Below are 14,534 nucleotides of genomic sequence, written 5' to 3' on the forward strand. Positions count from 1 at the left end.
TCACTATTTCGTCTCTCAAAACTGCCCATTATTCTTCTACTGTATTTCTTTCCCCCATTCTTGTGAATCGTTCCCTAATGCTCTCCGTGAAGCTCTCTACAAACTCTGGTTCTTTCAGTTTATCTAGATCCCATCTCCTCAAATTCCCACCTTTTTGCAGTTTCTTCAGTTTTAATCTACATTTCATTACCAATAGATTATGGTCAGAGTCCACATCTGCTCCTGGAAATGTCTTACAATTTAAAACCTGGTTCCTAAATCTCTGCCTTACCATTATATAATCTATCTGAGACCTTCCAATATCTCCAGGCTTCTTCCATGTATACAGCCTTCTTTTGTGATTCTTGAACCAAGTGTTCGCTATGATTAAGTTATGCTCTGTGCAAAATTCTACCAGGCTGCTCCCTTTTTCAATCCTTACTACCATTCCATATTCACCTACCACGTTTTCTTCTCTTCCTTTTCCTACTATCGTGTTCCAGTCACCCATGACTATTAAATTTTCGTCTCCCTTCACTATCTGAATAATTTCTTTTATCTCATCATACATTTTATCAATCTCTTTGTCGGAACTAGTTGGCATATAAACTTGTACTACTGTAGTAGGCGTGGGCTTCGTATCTACCTTGGCCACAATAATGAGTCCTGTACTTACTGTTATTAATTACTTAACAGATAGATTTCTGTTTGTCACTTTCTTGTTTGAAAATTATGTTACTTGCTAGCTTTTTTGTTTTTTTCTGTTACTTACTAGATTACTCACTAGATTATAGCACTATGTTTTGTTTCCATATTCAACTTTCTAAGTTCGCTATAAATGCACATAACTTTACATAACTTTTATTTTTAGTAAAATTTTCTCGCTCTTCCAATCGGCCCCAATCGCTTCCCAAGAGCTTTCGACAGAGTTCTCGTCAGACATTGTCAAGTGGTCAATGACTGCTGTATCGCCGTGGCTAGCTGTAGCTTTGACACACTGTATTCGAATGACCAGCGTCAACTATTTCCGAAAACTATAATAATGCATTTTATTAGCAAAGGTCCAAGCGATACCCTTTATTAGCTTTACATTAAGGAAACTGCTAAAAACAAAAGTAAATGATGCGAGCAGTATACAGTTATTGCAGACAACTTCGTATTTTATCCTTCATTCTCCTAATAGGAGAGAATTAGCATTTCACTCCAAAGATAAATAATGGACAAAGACATACATTTATGTATGTCTGTGATCTATGTACAAAGTCAAAAGTCAAAGAGTACATATAAAGTTCGTGATGCAGCCGAAGTTGTGTATGTTCTTTGATAATTTGAAGTTTTAAGCGGGTACTAGTTCTAGTGTTTAACTAGATGTTAGATATCAATTGTTCCTCATTGGGGGTGAACTGATTACAGTCGCGTAAACGAATTAACACCGCTTGAAACCGTTTTCAAGCTAAACAAAGTTGCGTCATGGTATCTATGAAAAATTTTCCGAATCCTGCACCTGCTGGCCATGTGACAGTTTGTGAGGTCGATGGAAAATTACAAACTATGACAATTGAAAATGCAAATTTTTCGATATTTAGCAACACCGTAAGTTGAAAATGTAAATTTGCAAATATTACACTTGTCCTGCTGAAAATGCATTGCAGTAAAACAATTTTTTTTTTTGTTACCGAAAAATCTATATTGTGAAGTAAGTCGCTGTCGTGCTTAATCATAACGAGTTTTGAAGGCTGAAATAACGTTGCACTCGTATTGACCGAACATAAACTCGTAGTTTAACTAAGATCTGTTCTGATAAGGACATATAAAAAAATTCGGCGTTGTGTATGCAACAAGTATTTTAGGAAAAGTACGGCGTCGACGATTCACTACTTTGGCATTCATAATTCATTTATGAAAAACTGCCGACATCATATGGTTTAGAAGAAAATTTACACTGGTAACAGAGAAACATTGGTAATTCATGTCCATGCAAATTTGAAAGAAACACGTCTTATCATGTGTATGTACTGATTGTCCTTAGAACGTTGTGGGAATTACGTTAATAAAAGGATTGAAATCGTGGTAATGGAACTTTTGCCGTGGTTAATTCTCAAATCTGAGTAGTTGTTTCTCACTGATATTAAACCCTGAACTTCCTTGTATGACTGTCATTGCCTACAAGATGATTCATGCTTGAAATGACATGACATGGATTTCCAGATAACGACCTTACACCGTATATGAATTGAAAGTAAATAGCGCCACAAAATTAAACTTTGGTAAACTGGAGAGGTGATCTCCCATGACAACGTAGTGCGTTGTAGTTAATTTTAACTGTACTAGTAGTTAAATTTCGGTACAAAATTTTATATAATGCAAATTTAGTAGTTATGTCATGGATGCATCAACGAATATGAAATGTGAAGCAGATTTGGTCAGAATTCTACCACAAACGTTATTAATTTTTTACTTGTTTTCGTTGTGAATACTAATAAAAAATAGTAAAAGCAACTGGTCTTCCTTAAACTGTTTTTGTTGTGTGCCTATATTGTATTAATCATTCAGGTTATGTTCCATTTTAACACACTACAGTATGTATTTGCTTTGTTGCATGATTTGCAATCACACAATAGCAGCAAAATTGTTCAGACTATAAATTAAATTGACAGTAAGTATTTCCATGTTCTTTTTTCCCTTACTAGCAGCCATGTACATCTCCTGTCATGGTTGCAAGAAATGTGACAGTTCATGGAATGCTTTGAATAACTTCTTATTCGCTTATAAAATTTTTGTGTGATACAGTGACAAACAGGAATTTAATGAAAAAAATTGTAATGGCAACGTGTAGTTTAATTTTTCTCCTAAAGTCAAAATTCTATTTTGTTCAGTTTTTCTCTCACAGTGTTTGTAGCTATGATAGTTCACCATCATATACATCTCATGTTGCGTGATAAATAGGCCTAATGATGGCAGAGCCATGATATGAAGTCTAGTAAAAGATTATGTTCATATAATGAGCCCTTTGTTCCATGTTGTGTCTTATCCACAGTTTCTTTTGTAATATATACACTTTGGTTGCTTTCTTCAGTGCCCCTCTTAATTTATTGCCCTGTGCTATACTGCCATATGAATCAGGGCATAATAAATGGCTAAGCACAAGAATATTAACACAGATTTACAGTATAATTTGACTATAGGCCTACGCACTGTTACTAATATTGTGCGCGCTTTCCAAAAGAAGGCTTCTGCTGAGAGCTAAATGTGCAACAGTGTTTTCATTGTGCCTGTCTGCAACTCAGTGTGTCATTTTTACAATGAGTAGCACTCTATCCTTTTTCTAATATTGTAGACTGCATTCATAATTCAATTATTTTTCTGGTTCAAGCTTCAACTTATAACTAAATCAAAAAGTGACTGCTGTCACTGATTTTCTTACTCTTCTTAAACATTTTTGTGTTTATTTTTGTCACCCATAAGCTGGATTATTTCTTCAGTTATCCACAGTTCTTGTAGTTACAGTAGTTGCTCCAGTATAAATTATATTGCCCATTGTTACATTTAACTCTTTTTTTTTTTCCAACTTCTTACTTTGATTTTGCTTTTTCTCTTTGCTCTTATGGACTGGTGCTTACTTTTCACTGTAATGTGATTATGATGTGAGCATATGTCTGTATTTGTATATGCTTTACAAATCAGTATACAATTCCTCAACCATTCAGCCAGTCAAGTGTTTATTATCCCATGACCCTTAAAAATAAGTCGTATCCTTCGTCCCATTTTACTCCAGTAGTCTCTAATGCTGTCCCTAACACTGTTTCAGTTTCTTCAGAATTTTCAGTTCCTAATTTTATGCTTTGATTCGTAGAGCATTAAGTCTTCTGTTCCATTCTGATAATTCTCTCTCCCTTCATTAGGAAACCTGAGTGGAGGATTAATAACACTTTTTCTACATTATACTAACACTGATCTTGAATATCTGAGTGCCTGGTCTCCAACTAGTGTGTCCTGGTCTTTGTAAGGCATGTTTGAATCCCAGCACAAATTGGGCAGCTCCATCCAAGTAATTTCTACCATATTGGTGTTTGCTATACCAGTCTGCCAGTCTGATTCAAATTTTACTTAACTCTCGATATGTGGACCACTTAGGCCTGGCCTAGAAATAAATAACCCAATTAAAAGAGAAGTGTTTCAGTTGAAGAGCAGTTTGATATTTCAAGAACAACAGAGCAGAAACTACAAATTTTTGTGCTTTCAGGACATGACGGTATACAAAAAAATTAAAAGATATATATTTTCAGGTTATTTACAAAACCTTATCCCTTTCGGAATACTCTCCATTACAAATAATACAATTGTCCCACCAGTGTTTCCACTGGTCGAATCATTTTATGTAGTCATCTTTAGAAATGGCTGGCAGATCCTCGGTCTCCTTTCTTTGCTTCTTCAGGGTTGTCAAATTGGTGTCCTTTCACACCTCCTTTTCGTGCAAGGAAAGAAAATTCGAGAAAAAAAGTCACACACCAAGTTAGACAAGTTAAGGGGGGTAGGGCACTGGAAACATGCCATTTTTAGCCAAAAACTACCTAACAGAGATAGGTGTGTGTGTGTGTGTGTGTGTGTGTGTGTGTGTGTGTGTGTGTGTGTGTGTGAATTTTTTCAATATTTTCGTTGATTCGGGCAGTTGATGGACATCCAGAATGAGGTTTGTCATCAGTCAACATGTTGCCATTTTTAAATCGAACAAACCGCACTACACTTGAGGTTTTCCCATACTGTTTTCTTGGTAAGCTTTTACGACATTAAAACAGATTCAGCATCACTTTTACAAACTAGAACATAAAATTCCACAGCTGCACATTGTTCACTTAAACTTGCCATCATAGAAAACAAAACAGTGCTAGCAAAATCAATCACTGCAGATGAACAGAACAAGCCAGGCCAACAACACAGGTAGCATTGAACTGGCAATAAGTTGTGCTACACGGGCCTAGCACGAGAAATGTGAACTACAAAAGTTCTGCCCACTGCAATGTTATTCTCTTTGTTTTGGTACCCCCTTGTATTTTGCCAAATAACTGCCTATTTTAGTATCAGTTGGACTAGCTTTGGTGGGGAAATTTGTGGCAGTTGTCTGAAAGTCAAAATTGCCTTGGATAATTTCCTAGAGTCTAAAAAGACAAACTTACACAAAAATGAAAATAATGGTGGTATCTCATTGACAGAGACATTGAACGGTACCCATTTTATACAGTGAAAGTTCCTTTGCAGTGACTTACAGTTTTTCGGAGTTTCTGTATCAAATCTTTCATTTTATGTGCTACAAGCTATTGTTCAAGTATAGAAATTTTCACGTCCCTTGCCACTGTTACGCAAAGACAGTTTGATTTACTCCTATACAAGGACAGTGTCATATTTTTGTGTGTGTCAGTACTGTGCTTTGTGTACAGCTAGTGATGAGTGAAATTGAAAAGATACACCACAAACTCATATTTCACCAGTATGGACTTTAACTTGTCTAATTTCTTCTGTATGTTGTGCCATAATATTAACAATTCTTTTCTCATTTTAAAATGTATTTCTTTATAGGTTGCATCATATCCAACAATAGTAGTGAACAGGGACTTGCTCCGCCCTTCTGTAACTTCTCATGAAGATATAAATGCTGTCTTTCTGCCTGTTCGTGAAGGTTTAGTGAAGAGAATATTAAATGTGTGGTATGTATTTCTGCATTGAAATTTTTTACACACACACACACACACACACACACACACACACACACACACACACACACACACACACACACACACACACTTGCTTCATTGTGACAACTAGCTAGGAAGTGCAACTTGGCTAGGGTGAGAGATAGTACCAGGTGAGGTTGGCAAGGGGAGAAACGAGGCAGAGAGCAGGATAGAGGGTTGAAGGGAGGGTGGCTGATGACTCCGAGGGAGAGATAGCAGGTGCACGGGTTAGGAATATGGCACAGACACCCCACCAGGTGAGCTCGTACAGTGCACAGTGATGTAGAGTAATGGGTTGTGGGAGGGAGACTGTGGGGAAGAGGGTGTGGCATTGGATGGTGCCAGTGATAGAGGAACTGCTGCTGGGTCTGGCACCAGAGAGGCAAGACGTTGCAGTGGCTCAGACTCATGGCTTGGTGCTGGTTCTGGAAGATGTTGGGGTCTGATATCAGTTCAGACTGGGGGTGTGGGCATCCTGTGTATCATCCAGATCCTTATCCATAGGGGGGGGGGGGGATGGATGATGGAGAACCAGGAATGCCAGGTTCTCACAGCATGGGATGTGATCTTGGAGCCCAACTGAACATCTGTTGTTGTTGGTCACCAGGACCAGTTGGAGTCCTTGATGAACTGTGATGAATCCATGTATACAGCGAGGAGTACATCCAAATGTGCACACCCAGATAGGGATGGCCACCTTAAAATGTGTGGCTGCCTCTTCTTCGTGTACCAATGGAGGCTGCAATAGATCTAACAAGGCATGATGAGGGAAGGCATGCAAAAGTTCTGCCCAGCTTCAATCACAGATCAGTGTAAGCAGTATGTGGATAAAAAGGAAAGCAGTGCATAATCGATAGATGGGGATGCAGGGTCATTCCATTACCACAGTGCATGATACGGTGACCATATCAGAATTTAGTCATTTTTGGTAAATGGATACGTATATGTCGTGATAATAAAACTGTCAAATAGCGCAGTTCTAACTTTAACCATTTTTAATAAATTGGGGGTTAAAGGCTCAAGGGCATGTACCCGGTATTAGCCAGGCACCAATTCCCCTATTTTCAGAGATCTACTACTTAGTAATGAGTTAACATACAGACCTTAATTTTTAATGCATCTAGTATGTAGGCCTCTAAGTTGAAGTAGTGTATAAAAAGTAGGATACATCATATAGAATTTTTTTATGAAAATGTTGAAAAACACACTTTTCCATACTGTACTTTAAATTTGTGATTCTCTTAAAAAATCATAACTTCGTACAGGAAAATAGTACACACAGTGCACAGTAACATTTTAGGTCTAGTATTAACTGTAAATAATAATGAAATGTGTTCAGCATTACAATTAATGGTTCTTACTTTCACTTAAAGATGACTCCATTGGAAAAAAAAGTCAAATTTGACAAACTCCGAAGTCCTGTGGGGGTTATGTAGACAACTGAATCTCATCTCGATTTTTTGCTAAAATGTTTACATACCTGGTATCAATCTTAGATACACAAAAGAATATCCTAAGTCACTTTATTTATGGGCAAAGAATAAAATGAAAATGCCACTTAGGTGTACCACCCACATTCAACACTACAGGGAACTGTTAAATAAAAACCATGTGTATTCCTTGAAAAGCTGTTTTTAAAATATTGTGGTGGACTTGAAAGTCAGAACTGTAAACAGGTGAGAGCTGAAAACAGTTACCAACCCGTTTTCTTAATGTACAAGGTGTACAACTTTGCTTCTGCTGTTTTTTCCTCAACATTTGAGGCTTTAATGAAACAAATTGTTTACACATGTATCATTCAAAGTATTTTCCATCGCTGGACACTACTTTCTCCCATCTTCCAGGCAGTGTATGAATCCTGTGCCGAAAAAATTGTTCATCTTTTGAAGCGATTCACGAATCGATCCAATTCGTGACTTCTTCATGAGATCGGAAGTGTTGGTCAGCCAGGCCATGTGCCATTGATCTAAATAGTTGATAGTCAGAGGGAGCAATGTCTGGAGAATATGGCGGGTGGTGTAGGACTTCCCATTTTGGTGTTTCCAAGTATGTTTTGACCTCTTTTGCAATGTGGGGTCGAGCACTGTCGTGCTGCAAAATCACTTCGTCGTGCCTCTTGCTGTAGTGCGGCCGTTTGTCTTTTAATGCTCTGCTCAGACGCATTAATTGCGTTTGATAACGACCACCTGTGATTGTTTCACTTGGTTTTAAAATCTCATAGTGCACGATGCTGAGCTGGTCCCATCAAATGCAGAGCATGATCTTAGAGCCTTGAAAATTCGGTTTGGCCGTCGACATGGAAGCATGGCCGGGATATACCCATGATTTTTTGTGTTAAGGGTTATCGTAATGAACCCATTTTTCGTCCCCAGTCACAGTGTGATGCAGAAATCCCTTCCCTTTTTGCCTATGAAGCAACTGTTCACAAAAAGACAAATACCGTTCAATGTCTCTTGGTTTCAGCTCACACGGGACCCAAGTTCCTTCTTTCTGAATCGTGCCCATAACCTTGAGACATTTTGAAGTGGCTTGCTGTGTCACTCCCATTAATCTTGCCAATTCTTGAGTTTGACGCTAAGTCTTCATTCAGCAATGTCTCCAATTCTGCATCTTCGAAAACATTCTCTCTTCTACCACTATGCCAGTCTACGATATTAAAATCACTGTTCTTGAAGTGTTGGAACCACTCGCAACACGTTCTTTCACTAATAATGTCCTTACTATATGTACTTGAGAGCATTCGATTAGACACAGTTGCTGTTTCTTTCATATTGAAACGAAACAGTAACACCTCCCGCAAATGACGAGAATTAGGCTTGTAAACTGACATTTTCAATCAAGAACAACTTTATGGTGCAGAAAGAAATTGACTGATGTTTGGATGAGGTTATGGTGACCGAAGTCTGGGATCTGTTTCTTTCGACTGCTACTACCATTGTCACCACCTATCGGCAAATGGCGGAAGCAAAGTTGTACACCTTGTATATGTTCCATTTCACTCTTCAGTGTCTTTTCAGTGTAAAGCATTACGTGAGATAGCTTGGATGAACAAATGTGCTGACATATCCTTACTCCAATACTGTAAATTAAAAAGACAAATTCAGTGAAATAAACAAAAAGGGGCAAGGCAATAATGAGACACACAAATAATTTTTTATACGTACTTACTGATGCACATAGCCATAAAAACTCTGCAAGGAACAGTCTCATAAACAAATTCAAATATGAAGGAGAAAATTGCATTTTTAAATCTCTTCCACCTTACCATATAACGTTGTATTCCTTGAGATATTGATCCAAAAACTGAGTAGGTTCTCTCAGATGTGAGAGATACAATCTTTCATGCCACTTATTGTCAAGTTTATATAACCGTGCACTGTGACTTTGTAATGATGGAACATTCATCTTACATATAACACTGAAGAAGGGGACCCAAACATCATCCTTCCCACTGTACCATGGAAGGGATTGTGATTCAGCAGGAGACATGTAATTAATTTAATGATCTTTAAATTCATGTGCCAACTGGGAAATGTGTCATATGTACCAGATTTTGCCGTATTTGAAATTCTTATACTTCCTCCTTTCGTATCTATCCCAACAAAGCATTTTCACAAACAGCTATAGCAGCAGTAGTCCCATTTGCTTTTGTTGAAAGTCTGTTCATTAGAAAGGTGTTAACAGTTGTGATTATAAGTACATGGTGAGATCATGTTCTGCACTATTCCTGTGTTCCAAGAGACATTCATATGACTTGATCCCCTGCAAAGAAACAAAGAACATATAACAACCTGTATTTCGTAGGGTGACAACGTGAGCAGTGTAACTGAGAGTGGCGGCGCAGTGGCTAGCACACTGGACTTGCATTCAGGAGGACGATGGCTCTATCCTGCATCCGGCCATCCTGATTTAGGTTTTCTGTGATTTCCCAAAATTGGTCCAGTCAAATGTCGGGATGGTTCCTTTGAAAGGGGACGGCCAACTTCCTTCCCCGTCCTTCGCTAATCCGATGAGATGGAGACCTCGCTGTCTGGTCTCCTCCCCCAAACAATTCAATCCTGAGCAGTGTAAAACATTTCTCTGGTGTAATGGAGCTCCTCACAGTGTGAAAGTTCAACTCACAGTGAACAGATTCATGTTTTAATATTTGCTCCACCTTCATGGAAGTCAGAGTAGCAGCTACATTTGGTGTCACAGAACACATGGTATGTGTAGCAAAAAAGTTAAAGCCCTTAGTGGTCTAATTGTTTCTCCAGAATGCAGGAGTGGTCAAAAGATATTACCCGGGAGCTATGAAACAAGACGTAGAGGTGTTTTATGAAAATGACAGTTTCTCAAGACTTTGTGCATGAAGGAAAGATTGTTTCCACCATGATACATGACAAGGATGATGACACCAGGAAAGACTTATTTTATTTCATCTTAAAGAATTGTTCTCAAAATACTGTACATTAATAAGTTCTTTGTTTCTTTGTAGGGGATCAAATCATATGAAGGTTTCTTGGAACCGAAGACATGAGCACACCATGCATTCTAGTCACTGCTATTAACCCTTTCTAATGCAGACACTGTTGCTGTGGCAAGTTGTGAAAAATGCTTTGCTGCAACAGCTGCAAGTTGGGCAATATGTGGCTTTCAAATGCAACGAAAACTGATACACAGTACAATTTTTGCAGTTATGGTTCAAATAGCTCTGAGCACTATGGGACTTAACTTCTGAGGTCATCAGTCCCCTAGAACTTAGAACTACTTAAACCTAACTAACCTAAGGACACCACACACATCCATGCCTGAGGCAGGATTCGAACCTGCAACCGTAGCGGTCGCGCGGTTACAGACTGTAGCGCCTAGAACTGCTCGGTCACACCGGCCGGCTTTTGCAGTTATCACATAAATTTAAAGATGATGTTAATATTTGCATTAACTGTATATCTTCTGCTGAATGACTCTTTCTTCTATGGCACAGTAGGAAATGTACTGTTTAGGTCCCCTTCCCCAATTTCATATGTAAGGTGGTTGCCCCATCATTACAAAGCCACAGTGCATGATTGTATAAACTTGCCAACAAGTAGCTTGAAAAGGTTGTATCTCTTACATATGAATGAATGTATTTTGTTTTTGGATCAAGATGTCAAAAAATTTTATTTTTATTTATTTTTAACCAATAGTGTTGAATGTGGACAGTATGTGTAAGTGGCATTTTCATTTTATTCTTTGCCAATGAATAAAGTGAGTTAGGATATTCTTCTTTGCACATAAGATTGCTACCAGATATGTCACCGTTTTTTTCCGATTGAGTCATCTTAAAATAAGGTAAGAACTACTAAGTGCAATGCCAAATGCTTTTTATTATTATTTATACTTAATACTAGGACTAAAGAGCTGCAGTGCACAATCTGATGTTTATAGGTCAAGTCTTTACTAAATAGCTAATCTGTGAATATAGGGAAATTGATGCCTGATTAATGACGAGGTATGCACCCTTGAGCCTTCAAGCCCAAATTCAACAAGAACGATATTAGGTACAACAATGCTGTTTGGAAATTTTACTGTTAAGACATGTAGGTATCCATGTACCAAATATGAAAAAATTCTGAGATGGTAACTTAGGGTCCACCAAAATATCGGATAGTTCACATGGTATTTGTTTTTCCAAGTGTGTTTTAAGTTTGTCCATGCCATTAGAGGCAGGCTGAAATGGAGGTGCAGTAATATGCTTGAACCTGTTGTGGTGCAAAACTGTTGAAAACTGGGAGATGAAAACTTGTGCATTATCAGTGACAAGATCTTGCAGGGCTCCTTCAGTAGGTGCGGGGAGGGAGGGGAGGGGGAAGTGGCCAGAGCCTTAATGGTATTCTCCAACATAGACATTAGTGTTTTGATGACATTATGGAAAATGACAACACACACCTATAAAAAATCAGCCACATGGCCCCATGGAATGGACCCGCAAAACACATGCACCTTACCCATCGCTGACTAGATGTAGGGCTCAGGTGATAGGCTGAGAGCAATGGTGGCTGATGCATCTAATAAGCTTAACAGTGTTGAGCCACACACAAAATGTGCTCATCAACCAGTGGCCAGTACACACGTCATTGGGCCAGATTCCTTATTCTGTGAATGCCCCGGTGGGACTGATGCAGGAGTCACAATACACTGACATGAAGAACATTTGGAATTCCCTTTTGACACTAAATATTAAACTTGATTCAATAACAGGGCACCTTTGAAAAGCTGAAGGTCTCTCAAAGGAAGGGTCTTGGCCAGCCGGTTCATATGAACTGGCAAACCAGTCTCGAGAGTGGATCCTCACATGTGACTACTGCAGCACCTCTGGAATGTTTGGGAACCATCCCACCAACTTTTCCTGATGGGAACCGAAAGGGAAACGTTTCAACACGTTTGCATTTGTATTCTGGGCCAATGTACAATAGTTAATGGAATACTGATATTTTGATAAGGAAAGAGTCCAGTGTTGTAACCTTCCAGGTGTCCATTTAGGCAGCTTTGACTTAGTGCCAAATATGGGCAACAACAACTTATGATCTGTGGTCAGGTGAAGTTGGTTGCCAACCAAAGATAATTGCCAATGCCTCCTTGTCAAGCGGGGAATAATTTCCTTGTACCATTGTGAGTGTCTTAGATGTAAGTGCAACAGGCTGTTCCGAACCACTGAGGTACCTGTGTGATAGAATGGTCCTGCCACTGTATGGTGACACACCCGTAATTAACACGAGGGGTAAGAAATGCTTGGTGACAGTCATGCCGACCACTGAAACTGGACCCCCTTGAGTCAGTGAATGGGGTATCAATGCAATTTGGGGGATAGATCATGTATAGTATGTAATCTTGTCCATAAAAACCATCACATTCCTTAGTTTTTTGTGTAGGAATGTGGAAATCAGGTGCCGCATTCCCTGATGTCAGTTTAATGTCATCCCAGCTAAAGATACATCCTATGTACTTAATGGAAGTCTGAAAGAAGTATTTCAACAATTTAGATTTTAACCTGGGTTGCAAAAGGATAAAAAATACTAAGCAGAGATTTGACCTCTATAACCACTACATCATCCACATAATTGACACATTGTGGAATATTGGCAATAGCTTGTTCTAAAAATTTCTGAAAGATAGGTGTTGCACTAGCAATCTGAAAGGTAATCTGCTGTATTGCTAGAGGCCATAAGGAATATTTAATATCAGAATGACTTTGGAACCTTATCCAAAGGAAATTTAAACTAACCTTCCAGAAGATCAGTTTTGAAAATAATTCGTCTGGATGCTGAAAGGGATATGAGTCCACAATTGAGTGAGCATATGCCATATTTTGGACATCTCCACAATGACTAAAAGTGATTTTTATCTGCTATAAGGGATTTGGGACAGCACTTATAACTCCTCTTTGCAATACATTTCTACATTAACCTCATCCCACAAGTTTAAAGGTGACGTAATGCTGGTAAAAAAATAAAATAAAATAAAAAAAAGACAATTGGATGTCATTTCCAGTCCTGAAGAAAAAAAGGGGACATATTGGAGACACAATTGATCTGTTTCTGTACATGGAACGATGTTCTGAATTACGTATACAAAGTTTTGGATGGAAAATGCATCAAGGCCAAAAATAGTTTCTGCTGAGGGGTCAGCTACTACAAAGAAAGGAAGGATTCTGTTTACTTGGTTATACGTTAATTCCAGAACTATCTGTCATTGTCTTGGAATTTCATGATGAGGGTGAGTCCACAGCTAAGATGCTACTGATCATAAATGAGACCACCTTAATTGGACTTATGTGGCTGATTAAAATTGAGACTAAGGCCCTTGTATTGAGAAGGAATAAAGTGGGGAATACAGTGAACTATTGCTGACAGCGTAAGACACTGCGCTGCTCTCTTTGGCTGTGTTGTTTATTTACATCAGTGCACTCTGCTGCTGACTGATCGGCTGGCTCTGACAGATGTTGTTATACGAGGTGTGGCTAGAAAAAAACCGGACTAGTACTGGTGAAACAATAAAACGAATGCAATAAGGCTGAAAGTCACGTGGCCTGTCACGTGACTCTCGCTTCGCCTACTGCTCGAGTTTCATCTGCCTCCTGCACTCAGTCTGCCCGTGGCGTCTGTTTTAAGTAGTTGATGTTTTGTCTGTGCGTCGGAAAATGTTGAGTGTACAGAAAGAACAGCGTGTTAACATCAAATTTTGTTTCAAACTAGGAAAATTTGCAAGTGAAACGTTTGTAATGTTACAACAAGTGTACGGCGATGATTGTTTATCGCGAACACAAGTGTTTGAGTGGTTTAAACGATTTAAAGATGGCCGCGAAGACACCAGTGATGACACTCGCACTGGCAGACCATTGTCAGCAAATACTGATGCAAACATTGAAAAAATCGGTAAACTTGTTCGACAAGATCGCCGTTTAACAATCAGAGCAGTGTCTGAGTTAACAGGAGTTTCCAGGATGTCAGAACAAATCATTATTCGGCGTTCCTTCTGTTCAGTTGTGAGACACTTTGGAACAATTTTTGAACACACTTGTTCATGTTGAAACTTTCATGAAGAATCTGCCTAACACTTTCCTTGTCAACTCCTGTTAACTCAGACACTGCTCTGATTGTTAAACGGCGATCTTGTCGAACAAGTTTACCGATTTTTTCAATGTTTGCATCAGTTTTTGCTGACAATGGTCTGCCAGTGCGAGTGTCATCACTGGTGTCTTCGCGGCCATCTTTAAATCGTTTAAACCACTCAAACACTTGTGTTCGCGATAAACAATCATCGCCGTACACTTGTTGTAACATTACAAACGTTTCACTTGCAGAT

At 38.8% G+C, this 14,534-nt stretch overlaps 1 protein-coding gene across 4 annotated transcripts in view; it reads left to right on the top strand.

Annotated features, from left to right (window-relative positions):
- Positions 1-1,271: 1,271 nt before the first annotated feature.
- The window catches only part of LOC126234603 (aladin-like), an 80,736-nt gene continuing 67,473 nt past the window's right edge, over positions 1,272-14,534 (top strand). For 2 of the 4 annotated variants that reach the window (XM_049943324.1, XM_049943323.1), the window contains exons 1-2: positions 1,300-1,572; positions 5,554-5,681. In XM_049943324.1, the coding sequence (XP_049799281.1) occupies positions 1,450-1,572; positions 5,554-5,681 (251 nt within the window). In that variant the 5' untranslated portion in view covers positions 1,300-1,449. The other 2 variants (XM_049943327.1, XM_049943325.1) reach the window with 2 other exon arrangements.

This window comes from Schistocerca nitens, chromosome 2 (assembly GCF_023898315.1).
Source record: "Schistocerca nitens isolate TAMUIC-IGC-003100 chromosome 2, iqSchNite1.1, whole genome shotgun sequence".
NCBI lineage: Eukaryota > Metazoa > Arthropoda > Insecta > Orthoptera > Acrididae > Schistocerca > Schistocerca nitens.